The 13,918-nt window shown below is 36.4% G+C and overlaps 1 protein-coding gene across 1 annotated transcript in view; it reads left to right on the top strand.

Moving 5' to 3' along the window:
* CLASP1 (cytoplasmic linker associated protein 1) overlaps positions 1–13,918 on the top strand; it is a 336,648-nt gene that overhangs the window by 213,285 nt on the left and 109,445 nt on the right. The window contains 3 exon segments of the mRNA XM_043996430.1: positions 812–979; positions 11,192–11,296; positions 13,101–13,127. Coding sequence (XP_043852365.1) covers positions 812–979; positions 11,192–11,296; positions 13,101–13,127 — 300 coding nt within the window.

The raw sequence follows: 13,918 nt of genomic DNA, 5'->3' as shown, positions 1-13,918 counted from the left end.
AAATCAGGACCAAAGATTTTTTTTCTTAAACACCTATCTCTATTTTTTTTTTTGGTCATTTCTGTGAATAGAGATGTTTTCCTCTGGAGAAAATTGAACTAAGCCCAGAAAACAGGACACAGACATAGTGGTAGCAGGAGGAGGGATGAGACTCAGGAAGGCAAAGCATTCTTCTGGACTGTCTTCAGAAATAGGAAAAGGAGAATAAGCCACCATATTTGCATATGCAGGCAGTCATTCAATTAATCATTAAGCATTCATTACCACTCACTATGTACCAGGTTCTGTTTTAAGTTCTAAGAATATAAAGAAAAGCAAAAATAAAAGGCCCTGCCCTCGTGGATCCTTTGTTCAAGAGGGAAGACAACATGCAAAAACCTGTGCATGCTAAGTATATTGGTATATATGGAGGGTAATCTCAGAGGGAATGCAAACTAACAGGTTGGGGGGAGTTCAGGAGGGAGAAGTTAAGGAAAGAGATTGAGAAAGACCTCCTACAGAGGGTGCTGTGAACATAATTTATGTGTGGGACAATGAAGAGAGGAACCTAATATGAAAATACATTCTTTCTTGTACTCTTCATTATTAACCAGTGTTTAGTATTCAGGCATAATCCACCCTAATATGTTGAGGATGGGATGAACTTCTTTTGACCAGTTTGGGTTGGTTAGTGCTTCTTTGGTGCATGAGTCTTTGTCAAGAAATAGCTTTAGAGAAATGTTTGTTGTTGTTTTTTTTCTTCGAAATGTTTGCATGTGGTTAGTATTAATGTCCTTACTTTGGGGTTTATTTTCTATTTTCTCACATTAAGCTTCTACAGTCAGTACCAAATCTGTTTCAACAACTGGATCCCTGCAGCGGTCTCGAAGTGACATTGATGTAAATGCAGCAGCCAGTGCCAAATCAAAAGTCTCCACTGCTGGCTCCACCCCTTTCAGTTCAGCAGCTGCCTTGCCTCCAGGATCATATGCATCATTAGGTAGGCCCTAAAAACTCTCCTGTTTTTTCAACATTGTAATTAATTTATCAAGTTGGATATTGTAGTCAGACTTTTAAAAAGCCATAATTGAAAGAATTTCAAAACCCTGTGAATGGATATTTAGGAAATGAACATATGCAAGTCATAGTGCATATTGAATGTGTAACATATTCAGAGCATTATTCTTCCCAGAAACCATAGGTAGTCTGGCACTAAACGGGTGCTTTTCCCTCAGGTCCTTAGACATGTTCAGCCTTCTGTCTTAGTTACCAATATTTGAAATAATACCACCTCATACATTTTTGTTGCCACTCATTAGTCTGCCAAAGTCATGTCTCCCCAATCTCTTGCTACTTGTCTCCATTATTTCCAAGCAACAAAGAACTATTAAAAAGAAATTGAAGATAGATTTATGGAAGAGCTAAGTTTCACCAGACCTAAGTTTCTGTAGATGTCGGTATTAGATACAATTTGACTTTTTCTCCACGCAAACATATCAAAGCATATACATCCAAATGAGAGTGGTCCTTCAGAGCAGTAACCTTGTAAAACAGCTCACTTGTGGAGAAGACTTCCAAGGTTCTTTGTTTGGATTCGTCTCCAAATACATTTCCAAAAGAACATATCTTTAACCTCTCAAGTTAAATTTAATTTTGGGAACTGGCCACAAGTTATTTGAAGCTAAACCCAGTGAAGGAAATGGGTGTTACAGGTGGGTAAATGCCATTTTGTGGAAGTTGTGTTGCTTGTAAAACAATGGAACTTTTTTCTTGGGTATCTGTAGGGTCTACTCCCCTAAAGGGATTTGTTTTCATGATGTGTATGATGACTGCACTGTTGAAAATAAATGTCTAGATTTATTTTCATGGGACTATTTTAAAGGAGGAAATAGCCATTGGGATGTGTATGTTCTGATGTTTTTGTTTTAAAAAAAATCACACACACACACAAGAAAAAAGTGATTGTATCACAAATACAAGTCAGTTTCATTGGGAAGAGAAGTGCAAGCAGTATTTTCTTCCCAAATATTAAATTATTAGATTATGTTGAAGATAAAGACTTTATCCAAAATTTAAAACAAAGTTTTGTCATTTTACTAAGAGAAAGCTTTTGTATTCATAAAAAAGGGAAGAAAATCATTTAGTTAACCTGACATTCTGTCTTCACTTTACACTTAAAAAAATTGAACTTTAAAAAATTCCATCTTGATTTCTTTGCAGTTCATGCTAATTTGGTGTTCGTCTTCATTGAGATAAAAATTCAAAATCCATCTTTGAAGTAGCTAATTATTTCTTGTTTTCCCAGATGAATAACCACTAGATGTCACCACATCAAAATTTCTGCTAAATACCATTTTTTAAAAAGTTATTATAATACATTTATTCTCATACTTCATTCACCCCCACCCCCCTTCCTCAGGGAAAAATGGTTAAATGAAATGTGGATTGATTTCTTAACATAATAGAAAGTGTTTGGTTTTTGTTAACAGTTTTTGTTTGGCTTGGCACTTTTGTTTTAGTTTATAACCAGTTTGTTTAGAATAGAGTTAAATCTGATGCTCCTTTTCCAAACTTCTAGAGTCCAGACACATCAGGGAGGACATGGAGTACATAGGCCTTGAACCAGGTACCATGCTATACAGCTCTTGCTGCTGTATGATGTAGAATGGAGTAGGCATTGCTAAAGCAAGCTTCTTACTGGCTTCTCTTTCCTGTAGGTGTAATTTTTCCCCCTTGCTAGCAATTTCCTTCAAAGAGGGAAGGAAATTCATAGTGCAGTTCTTGAGCTAAATTTTCTCTCTGGTGTTATGCAGTGTATGCAGAGTTGCTTCTTGGTTCTTAAAATGTAGTCAAATCCATTAATTAAATTACATACCAGATTTAGGTGCTTCAGAATTTGCTTTGCAGTTTAAAGCTGGTTTCCTTTTAAGCTTAATTTAAAATGAAAATTTTTGCTTTTTTTAGTAGCTAATTTCTGCCCTTTTTTTGATGTTACTAACTGTTCCCTGTTATCCCTTCCTTTGTTTGTTTGTTTTTTTTTTTTTCCCTTTTTGATTTGCTTAAAGATGGTACTACCACTAAATCTGAGGGTAAGCAGTTTGTGTCTATGACTGAGGTGTGTTTACAACTGTGTACTTCAATCACTTCTCTCTGGTCTTTCTCTCACGTGTCACTTAGTGTTCATCTGTTCTCACTGGTACCCTGCATGAAGTGTTGCATGGATGTTTTCTTTCCTGTCTTCTTCATTCTGCTGCTGTTGGAGTTTTGCCTATTCTCCTTGAAAGCATTGTCCTCTTTTGGTGTTAGACTGTAGGGTGTGTGGATCCTGCTGTTCTTTGTGGATCTTAACCCCACCGGTGTCCCAAGGGCTTTGGGGTTTTTTTGTTTTTGTTTTTTTGTTTTTTGTTTTGTTTTATTTTCTGAGGCATTTGCTTTCTTTGTGAAAGGGGAGGGATTATTGACTTTGGGGATCATGTGCTAATCCTTCTTGGCTGCCTCCCTGAGACTTCATTATTCCCAGAATATTACTTCATCTTTCCTTTTCTTTCCTTGAATTTTGTGCACTCTTTTGGTTTTAGATTATTTTGTCATTTGTGGAATAGAATTTGTATAATCTCTTAAGTAGATTTTATTTTTCTAATGAGGAACTAGTTGACTTAAGTATATGTAGACATTTTAATCTTTTAGGAGCACATTACATGATCATTAGTAAGTATTACTAATGTGTTGCATTCTTTTTTTACAGCCTCTTTAGAGTTCCCTAAAACCTCAGTCTGATTTCTGGAAAATACTTAACACAACTTTTCTTCTCTTTATTGAACCATCATTGATCATTTCTTGGAGGGGAAAAAACCCCAATTATGTTTTTCTTTCAGATTTTTTTTAGTAGGATAATCAATAAATGAAACCATCTTTCAGTGAATTTCGATTTTATTGTCTATCTTTAGCTCTTTATAAGTATTAGAAGAATTATCTATGCACTAATTGAAGGAGTACCTGCTCTCTAGATTGCAGTGTGTTAAGGGAATACAGAATACCTTCAGCAATTTGTAGTCTTATTAGGGATATGAGCATAATAGTAAAAAAATGTACAGTAGTAAAGTAAGAGTATAAAGAAATTCCTAAACACCCAAATGAGTAATAAGTGATGTTAAGCATAGAGATCCATTATAGGTTAGATCAGTTATCTGTAAAAAGACAAAAATAAATTACATGAAGCAAAGAACTAATTTTTTAGAAATACTTAAATTATTTTTGGTCTTCAGAAAGAAAGATGATACCAAATCATAGATCAACTTGCTTTGTTTTTCACCTGTTTTATATATCTATATGTATGTATGTATGTATGTGTGTGTGTGTGTGTGTGTGTGTGTGTGTATATATATATATATATATATATATATATATATATACACACACACACACACAAATCTGGTTTCTTTTTCTCATTCTCAGGGAGCTTTCTTGTGTTGTATATCTACTTTTTCACTTTAGACTTTTCCATTTCAAATTTAGCATTCCTAGTTCTTTGAAAAGCTAGTGCTTGAAAAAGTTATCCCCTATGATAGAGTTGAATATTGATTGGTGCTAGCTCTATTGAATACTTTATTAGAGCTGAGATATGGTTTAGTATTCTCCAGAGGAGCAAAATCATTTCCGCTACATAAAAATCATGCATGTTGCTTCTCAGTTATACAAATCTATGTAGTTGTTCATGGAAGTCCTTTATATTACGTTTCCCCCCCTCATCTGTTATTTTTGAAATAAATTTTAGGATTTTTGTTTACATAAAGAGGTATTCTTTTTAAGGCAGAAGAATGCTTTCTTTGTGATATATATTTAACTATTAGTCAAAGGCTTGAACAACAAATTTTAATCCCCACTTGGAGACTGTGAGTTTCTCTTCACCATTATAAACCCTGTGGCTTCTCTTGTTTCACTCCTTTTCATGAATCATTTAGGAGAAAATTCTGTTTTCTTCTCATTTTCTCATCCCATTCCCCCACCATGCCTTCTCCTTCCACTGTGACCTCTGAAATTCTCATTTCATGCTGAACATGTTCCCCTTCATCTTGTACTACTTTCACACTCTTTCCATCTATTAGGTCTCTCAGATCTGGCTCCCTCTCATGATCCCACATCCTCTGCTTTCCTTTCCAGCACTGACGATACCTTCTCTCACCAATCTATGCTCCCATGTTTCTACAGAGGGAATTCGAGTACTCTTTGCTCTCCATTGTCACTTTCAGGTTGACCATTTGCTATTAGCCCTACGATGGCTTCACTCTCTTCCCTTTCCAAGACCCATCTAGCAGTTAGCCATTTCAGTTCTGCGGCGGCTTCTCACTCTTGGTCCCCTTTCTCCCATGTCCTGGTGGCTGTTCTTTTCTTGCCAGATCTGAGCCCTGCATTACTCCCACCACTCTCCTCCCTTCTGTTTCTGCTCATGAGTGGCTGAATGGAGCTAAAGAAGTCTCACAGCAGTACTGACTGCTGACTCCCTTACCAGATCCATGTTATCCAAACTCAAGCCTTCACAGTAATAAATTAGTTGGGGGATGGGGGGGGGGTGAGAGTTAAATGACTTGCCCAGGTTCACACAGCTAGCAAGTGTCAAGCATCTGAGGCCAGATTTGAACTCAGGTCCTCAAGGGCCAGTGCTTTATCCACTAGTCTTTTTAGTCCTCTCCAATTGATTCCCCATCTAACTTAAACTTTCTCTTCCTTGAAGCCCCCACCCAAAAGCTCTGCTCCCCCTTTTACCTCAGCTAAGGGTCACCCCTTCTATTTTACCGAAGAAACTGCAGACCATTGGACATGAGCTTCTTCCCCTCCCATTCTCTTTATCTCAACATCTTGATGTTATCTCCCACTCTCTCCTCCTTTCTTCTAGGTCTGTGATAGTCGAGGAACCCTTTTCCTTAGCCAAAGCAAACTCCTCTATATGTGAACTTGACCCCATGCCCTTTTCTGTCTTCTCCAGGAGATTATAGTCTCTTCCGTTTCTTAGCCAAAGTCTTTGGAAAAAGTTGACTGCTCTTGCTGTCTCTCATTGACAACCATTTGCATCTTAAACTAAGTATTTCTAAAGCTCATCTTACTATGTTTCTTTCTAAACCATTTTCTTCTATTTCTTTTGAATTCTTCACTCTCCTTTAGCCTACAAATCCAGTCACTTGCCATATCTTTCCATTTCTACTTCCACAACTTCTCTTCCATCTAACCACCTTCTTTTTACTGACACAGCTACTACCCTTTTTTCAAGATCTTAACTCTTACCTGAATTATTATAGCAATCTCCTGCTGGTGTCCCTACCTGAAATCTGTTGCTGCCAAAGTAATTTTCCTTAAATACAGAGTTGACTATGGACTTAACGTACTTGGACTGCAGTAAAGTCATCCATTTAAGTTTTAAAAAACTTAACAGACTGGGTCCAGACTATGTTTCTAACCTCTTTGGATATTACTCCCTTTTCTGAGCTCTGTTCATGTGTACTGACCCTCCTCCATTCTTAGAATGGGCTTCCTGCTTATCTCTACCACGTAAATTCCCTCTGTACCCTCAAGATGCAGCTTAGACACTACCTTCTTTATGAAATCTTTCCTGATACCCTGACTGTTAGTGCCTTTCCTCCCATGGTATTTTATGTTGTTTATATGTATATTTGTGTGTATGTGTTAACTTCTTATCTATGCTGTACATACTTTTATATGTGTGCCCTTTCACCTCCATTAGAATGTAAGCTTATCATGAGTAGGGGTCGTTTTGTTATTTAAATTTGTATCCTCAACACCTAATACAGTTCCTGGAGCATAACAGATGCTTTATATATACTTGATTGATTAAATTTGTGGTGCAGTAGATTGAGCACTGGGCCTGGAATCAAGAAAACCTGATTTTAAATTCAGCCTCAGACATGTTGTAGCTGTGTGACCCTGGGCAAGTCACTTAACTGCTGTTTGTCTCAGTTTCTTCATCTGTAAAATAGCAGTAATAATAATAACACTTCCTAGGATGTTGTGAGGATCAAATGGAATAATAGTTGTAAAGTGCTTAGCACAGTGTCTGGCACATAGTAAGTGCTAGATAAATGTTCATTGTTATCATCATCATTATTAAGAAAAATATTTTAGAGAATATTCAATATGTACAAAAAGGCCTTCAAAGATATATACTTACATGGAGTGCTGAAATCCCTTTAGTTCCATTTCTTTTCATGCTAACAAATTTCTACATTGCTTACAGTATTTTACATATCAACTTACTTCAGATATTCTCTTTAAAGATAAATAGGCAGGGGCAGCTAGATGGCGCAGTGGATAGAGCACCGGTCCTGGACTCAGGAGGACCTGAGTTCAAATCCGACCTCAGACACTTGACACTTGACACTTACTAGCTGTGTGACCCTGGGCAAGTCACTTAACCCCAATTGCCTCACTAAAAAACAAACAAAAATAAATAAGCAGTTTAGGATGAAAAAACTGGGCTCCTTTGAGCAAGTTCATGTATATTCTCTAGTAGTGTGACCTTTTTTTAACCTAATTTGTATGAAGGATGCTTTACTCTGAAGCCTGCAACAGAATCCTAGATTCTAGATCTAGAATCCTAGATCGAAGAGAAGCCTGCAATTATGCCACTAAGAAACAGCCGAGTTTCCAAAGGGTTTATAGTGACGGAGAAGAACAGCAGTCTTATGAAACTCCAAACAAGGCAAATCCACAAATCTGAGGAATCCAAAACCAAACCAGAAACTAGGAGAACTCAGACCTGAGGATTGAGACTTTGAAGTAGTGAAAGCTTGCAGGTCCCCAGCCCGATTTGTCTTCTAAGAATCTTCTACGAACCCAACACCCTGTGAAAGCAGCAGCATTGCTTCCAGAATTGGGGAGTGCCTGCCTCTAACTTAAAATTTGAAGTCAGCAAATAGGCTGGAAAGATGATTAAATAAAATTAGAGAAAAAAAATCCGGATGTAAAGTGTTATTTTAGGTTGAAGGGATGTTCAAGACACAAAAACAGAAGAAAAGAATAGCTTCAAAATCTCTACAAGCAAAGCCTAAAATAAAACACTGTTTGGACACAAATTCAGCTATAAGTTCTGGAAGAGATGAAGCAAGAATTTTTTTTTTTAGGTTTTAAATGTTTTTATAAATGAAATGAACACACTAGAGAAAAAAATTGGAAAAGAAATGAGCTCTGAAAGAAAGAATTGAAAAATGAAATAACAGCTTGGCACAGAGTAGCATAGAGTTATAAACCCTTACCCAAGCAATAAACTCTGAAAATTATTATGGTCTAAATAGAAGCCAGTGACTTTTTACAAAGTTAAAAGACTGAAAAAACAAAAGAAGAAAATGTAAGTTATTTCATAGCAAAAAATAGTCACTATGGGAATATTTTAGTTATATTAAGTCATAGCCAAAAGACCATGTACCACCATACAGTTTTTAATTCTTGGGAAAACCACATAACTAAAACTTATGGTTGGTAGTCTGCAAATGCAAAGAAAGGACTAAATTACAGTGCAGTATTATGATAAGCTGCACTACTTAGTAGGTCTTTAATTAGGTAATTTCTCCAATGTTAAAAATTTAACTGAAAAGAAAATAAAAAGGTTGGGAAGTTGATCTTTATAAAGACAGAAACCTGGATACTTTAGGACAATATGATTCTTTGGAGTGTTTCAGAGATCTAAAGCTGTTAGCAAAAAACATCTTTGGAACTAAATGTATAAATGGTATTCTTCCTAGACTGTATTGGAATTATCAGAAAAATGCAAGAGAATACAAAATACATGTTTGGGTTCTGCTTCTGAGATAACTGTGAGTAATACCTCATTATTTATTCCACCAACATTGATTAAACATATACTATATATGTGCAAGGCACTCTGCTAGGTACTAGAGATATAAATATGAAAATCGCTACCCTCAAGAAACTTAAGCAGATTTCGGGAGGGAGGAAGAATGCTTTTAATGAGAGGAATCAGGAAGGACCTCATGTTGGAGGTGGCATTTTACCTGAGCTTTAAAGGAAATTGAGAATTCTGTAAGACAGAGGTGATGAGAGGGAGTGTATTCCAGATGTCATGGACCACTTCGTGCAAAAGCATACATGAAATGCAATTAACATGATGGAGAAATGTGTTAAGGCAGACCAGTATCTTGGTGCTCCAGATTTATTGGAATCCCTTTATTAGCTAGATGAACTTATTCAAATAATTTGAAACTTAGAACATGTGAGGAATTTCTAAAGAATAAGGGAACCCCCATTCCTGTAAAATTGGAAATGTCCTCTCTATGTTACAGCCTACATCATATCATCTTTTCTTCATGAAGGTAAACACTTCAGTAGTCTAGGCTTAAGATATTGATGGCTAGACCCAAAGCCAATAGATCTGTTAATCTGGAGTGGGGCTCTGGCTTCATTCCATCTGGCCCGTGGGGCAAGTACCAAGAACTGACATCTCCTTGTATGCCTACAGTTGTAAAAAAGGCAAAGGTGGCTTTAATATATTTCAGTAATGATGTCCTTAAAATATATGATTGGGTAATTATTTTATAAAAGTTGATTATCTCTTTGCGTCTCTTGTCTTCTATGTGTACATCTGGTTCAGTATATCAGAGAATTGATTGTCTTTTGCTAAATATACCTGTCTGTGTCTATTCCTCTTTGTGCTTTCTTCACTCTTCATTATTCTCCTTTGTCCCTCATGCTTCCTAAGTTTTATCATAATATAAAACTAAAAAATCACTTGCTATATTTGTTGAATAAAGTTTTGTGATCCCTATTGAATTTTTCAAGTGGGTAATTAGAACATTTTCCCCCTTTGTGCCCCTCACCACTGATTGATTTTCTGAGCATCTACCATTTCCTTAGCTCTGTGTATTTACAATGTCCTCAAAAATTCTCCTTCCTCAAAGGTGCCAGCATGTGATTCTTTTTCCTTAAAAGATTCCAGTGTGAAAAATGCAGCTATTTTCCAAAGTTTCCTCTTAATGATTCTCCTTCCCTTTCCTCCCTGCCCCCTTTCTTTTCTTCAGGTTTTCATTATTAGATGTCTTCTCCACCCCCACCCCCCCACCTGTGCCTTCATTTTCCATATGTTGAAAAGGGCATTTTCTTTCTTTACTTTTTTTTTAATTATAGTATTTTAATGGCAAAGAATGATTTGAAGATTCTTTATGGATGGTTTTCCTTGTAAGCATTTGTTATTTTTGATCATTAAATTCAGAAATGTTTCAGCTTTTTAATTTCCCTAAGAAAGTTCAGGTTGCTTTGTGTAGTAATAGTAGTAATTGTCTAGAAAATGTTTCCTATAAATGTTGAATATGCAGAATTATTTTTTAGACTTTGTTTCTCTAGGCACCAAACATCTTATTTATCTTATTCATTCTGAAAGCTTGTGGAATTCAAAAAATAGGTTTATGTTGAGTTCAACAAAATCTTTTTTTCAAGGTGATAGTGCACTTTGTTGATGGCTAGATGAGGACGGGTTCCTTTTTTCCACTCTTCTTCCTATTGCATCTTTCTCAATGAATCAGACATAGCTTAGGTTCCCTAGAAACTGAAATCACAATGAAAGATAATTTTTTAAATTTATGAAAAACATTTCTTTAACTATTACCTCATCACCTTAAAATTTGCTCTGACATTGGACACATAGGCCAGATTGTTTGGATGGTATGTGTTTGGCATGTTTCTTTATCCTGGATAATTTTTAGGTTTGTGTTTTCAAAGAGAGGCTTATGTTTTCTATTAACGATCACTTTATAAATTTTTCATAGACCATGCATTTATATTACTAGATTGCACTTTTGGGGGGGGGGGGAGGGCCAAGGCAATGAGGGTTAAGTGACTTGCCCAGGGTCACACAGCTACTTAAGTGTCAAGTGTCTGAGTCCAGATTTGAACTCGGGTCCTCCTAAATCTAGGGCTGGTACTTTATTATGCCACCTGGCTGCCCCAAGACCATGCATTTATAGCTACATCCAAAAGATTGTGTGTGCACACAATTTCTCATATTGTATAAATGGAGGATTCCATTTCCCACATACAAGTCATATTTTGCCCCATGGTTTATTTTAGTAGCAACTAGTGCCTGTGTTTCAGCCTGCTTTAACATGTATAGGGCATCTATTTATTACTTTTTTTTGATAGGGCATTTATTTTAAATATGAAATAGAAATGTCATTTATGTTAAATCTTCCAGGCCGGATTCGCACGCGACGGCAGAGTTCTGGGAGCGCGGTCAGTGTCACCACAACCCCTGATAACCGTGGCCGAAGCAGAGCTAAAGTGGTTTCACAGTCTCAGCGTAAGAAATGTTTTTTATTCTCCTCATATTCATAGTTTGTTTATTCAACACAACCTTGATCATCCAATATAAACTAAGACAGGTTTACATCACTTTAGACATAATTAGGTAAATCAAGCAAAACCAAAGAATCATTAATATAAAGGCTATAAATTGGTTTAAAAAAAAAAGAATTGTAGAATTGCAGCCTTAGATTTCTGGGAGAAACCTTACCCTAAGCACTCTCTTTTGTTTCTTGTCATACTTTCTAGCCTGACCTCCTGGATTAGTAATTATCTATGATTTGTAATTCAGCTCAGAAGGGATTGTTTCTATTTTGATAGACATACTGTATGATGCTTAAAATACTCTTACAATAATTATTCCTTTCTGTTTAGTTTTTTGCATATCAGTCATAAGTAAATGCACCAAACATTCCTATATTATCCCTTCCTTCCTCACGTTTGCACCCTGCTCCTGCCTTTCTCACTAGCCTGGTCTCCTGCTTTGCTTAGCATCAGCCTCCTTGGTTTTCATTGTTGCTTCTCTGTTTACGTCACGCATGGATGATTTAAGTCAGCCTCTGAGCCTGGGAAGCAGCTCAGGTCTGAAGTAATTTTATAGATCTTTGTAGAATCTATGAATTTGCACCTGTGTTGTAAATGTAAATACTAATAATTTGTTTCTTTCTATGTATGTAGACTGAGTAGGTTATTCTAGAGGCATATACATGGTACAGTAGACTTGGAATCAGAAAGACCTGACTCCAAATCCTGCCACAGACATTTAACTAGCTATATGATCCCAGGCAAGTCATTGTACCTTTCTCAGCCTGACTTGCTTATCTTTTGTTGTTGTTGTTGGGAGTCACTTCATTGGTGTCCAACTCTTCACGACCTCAATTGGGGTTTTCTTGGCAAAGATCCTGAAATAGTTTGCCATTTCCTTTTGCAGCTCATTTTACAGATGAGGAGACTGAGGCAAACAGGATTAAGTGACTTGCCCAGGGTCACACAGCTAGTAAGTGTCTGAGGCTGTATTTGAACTCTGGTCCTCCTGACTTCCTCTATTCACTGTGCCACCTAGCTGCCCTTTCCTTATCTTCAGAATAGGCGTATATAGCACCTACCTCATAGGATTGTTGTATTGAATAAGATAACATCTAAAGCACTTTGCCTTCCTTAAAGCACCATATTTCAATGCTGGATGGTGATGATGACGATGATGACTGTGATGATATTCTAGTTGAAATAGGTAGCAGAGTAAGATAAATTTTAAGATTTTTCCATGTCATTAGCAAACAGGTAAAGTTATTTGGGAGACCGCTAGTCATTATGCTGTGTGATGACCCTGTTGAGTAAGGATTTTCAGCCAATTTGCCTGAAAAATTTTTATTTGGGTCCTCTTGCACACCAAGATATTAATCATTTGATCTAAGAAGCTTTGTCCTTCAGTCCTCATCAGAATTACCTTGCAGAGTACACCACCCTGACCCCTTAGAAGTCAATGAGTTCTCTGCACTCAATAGACTCTAGGGTCACACTTAATAGAAGTGATGTTGGATTTGAACATGATAAAGTTTTTTTTATAGTAGTAATACATAGTTTTATAGTAGTATTAAGTCTTTGAAGATAGGAGTTATGGTAGAAAGTACATGAAGACCAATTAATAGCAAAAGACCTCAATAAATCTACTTTGCTAAATATGTTTGTAAATAAAGACTTTGGTGTTGTACCTAACAAATGCTGCATGGTGACCTTCTGTATCGTCTTATTGTCTTTTAATCCACTTTTTGCCTGTCCTTTGGTCTGCTTTCATAATCAAGGATCCAGATCTGCTAATCCTGCTGGTGGTAAGACATTTCTCTTGTTGCTTTTATGTGACCTTCCCCATCCCAGACCCCTTGCATACTATACTATCCATCCATCCCAAATGCCTTACATAAGGGCGCTTGCTCTTGTGCTTTCTCTCTCTCTCTCTCTTTTCCGATGTATTTGAATTTCTGTTGGAAAGTGATTTTTTTTGTTTCCTCAATAAAATAATATTTCATTTATATATTTGGATTGTGCATGGTGACACTTGGAACTATAAAAAGATAAATTACTTGATAATCAGATTCTCATAATAACATCTCTTGTTTTTTGTAATGCAATTAAATTTTGAATGTTTCAGTATTTAAAATTATTCCTTTTGAGAACAAGGACTGAAAATTATTCATTTGAATGATCGTAATAGTTGCCTTCAGAGAGAGATTTCTTTTTTTGGTTTGCCATGCTCTCTTGTTTCACCATGCCAGCACTGTGAATTCAGAAGTTTTTTGCCTCTTTTACTTCGGAATATATTGACTGTAAAGGTAAAATGATTTTAAAACTTGCATATTATTATGCCTCTTGAAGTTCCTCCCCCACCTCTATTTCCTTTATAAACATACTGTGAAAAATAGAGGGTGGTAAAGGAAGTAAATTACTCATCTTTTGTTTTGCTGTAGCAGCAGTTGTTTTATACTATGCAGAATTATTTAGGCACTGAGTTAGCTTACGGATAATGAAAAATGAAACTTTTACATATGAAGTGTTTGTCCCCAAGTGGTGTTCAAACAACCTTCATAAGTCATTGCTGTTTACTCGTTTACTTTGAGCATTT

The sequence above is a fragment of the Dromiciops gliroides genome, chromosome 3 (genome assembly GCF_019393635.1).
Source record: "Dromiciops gliroides isolate mDroGli1 chromosome 3, mDroGli1.pri, whole genome shotgun sequence".
NCBI lineage: Eukaryota > Metazoa > Chordata > Mammalia > Microbiotheria > Microbiotheriidae > Dromiciops > Dromiciops gliroides.
Note: the sequence above shows the minus strand (reverse complement) of the source record. Positions and strands in the feature narration are given on the sequence as shown.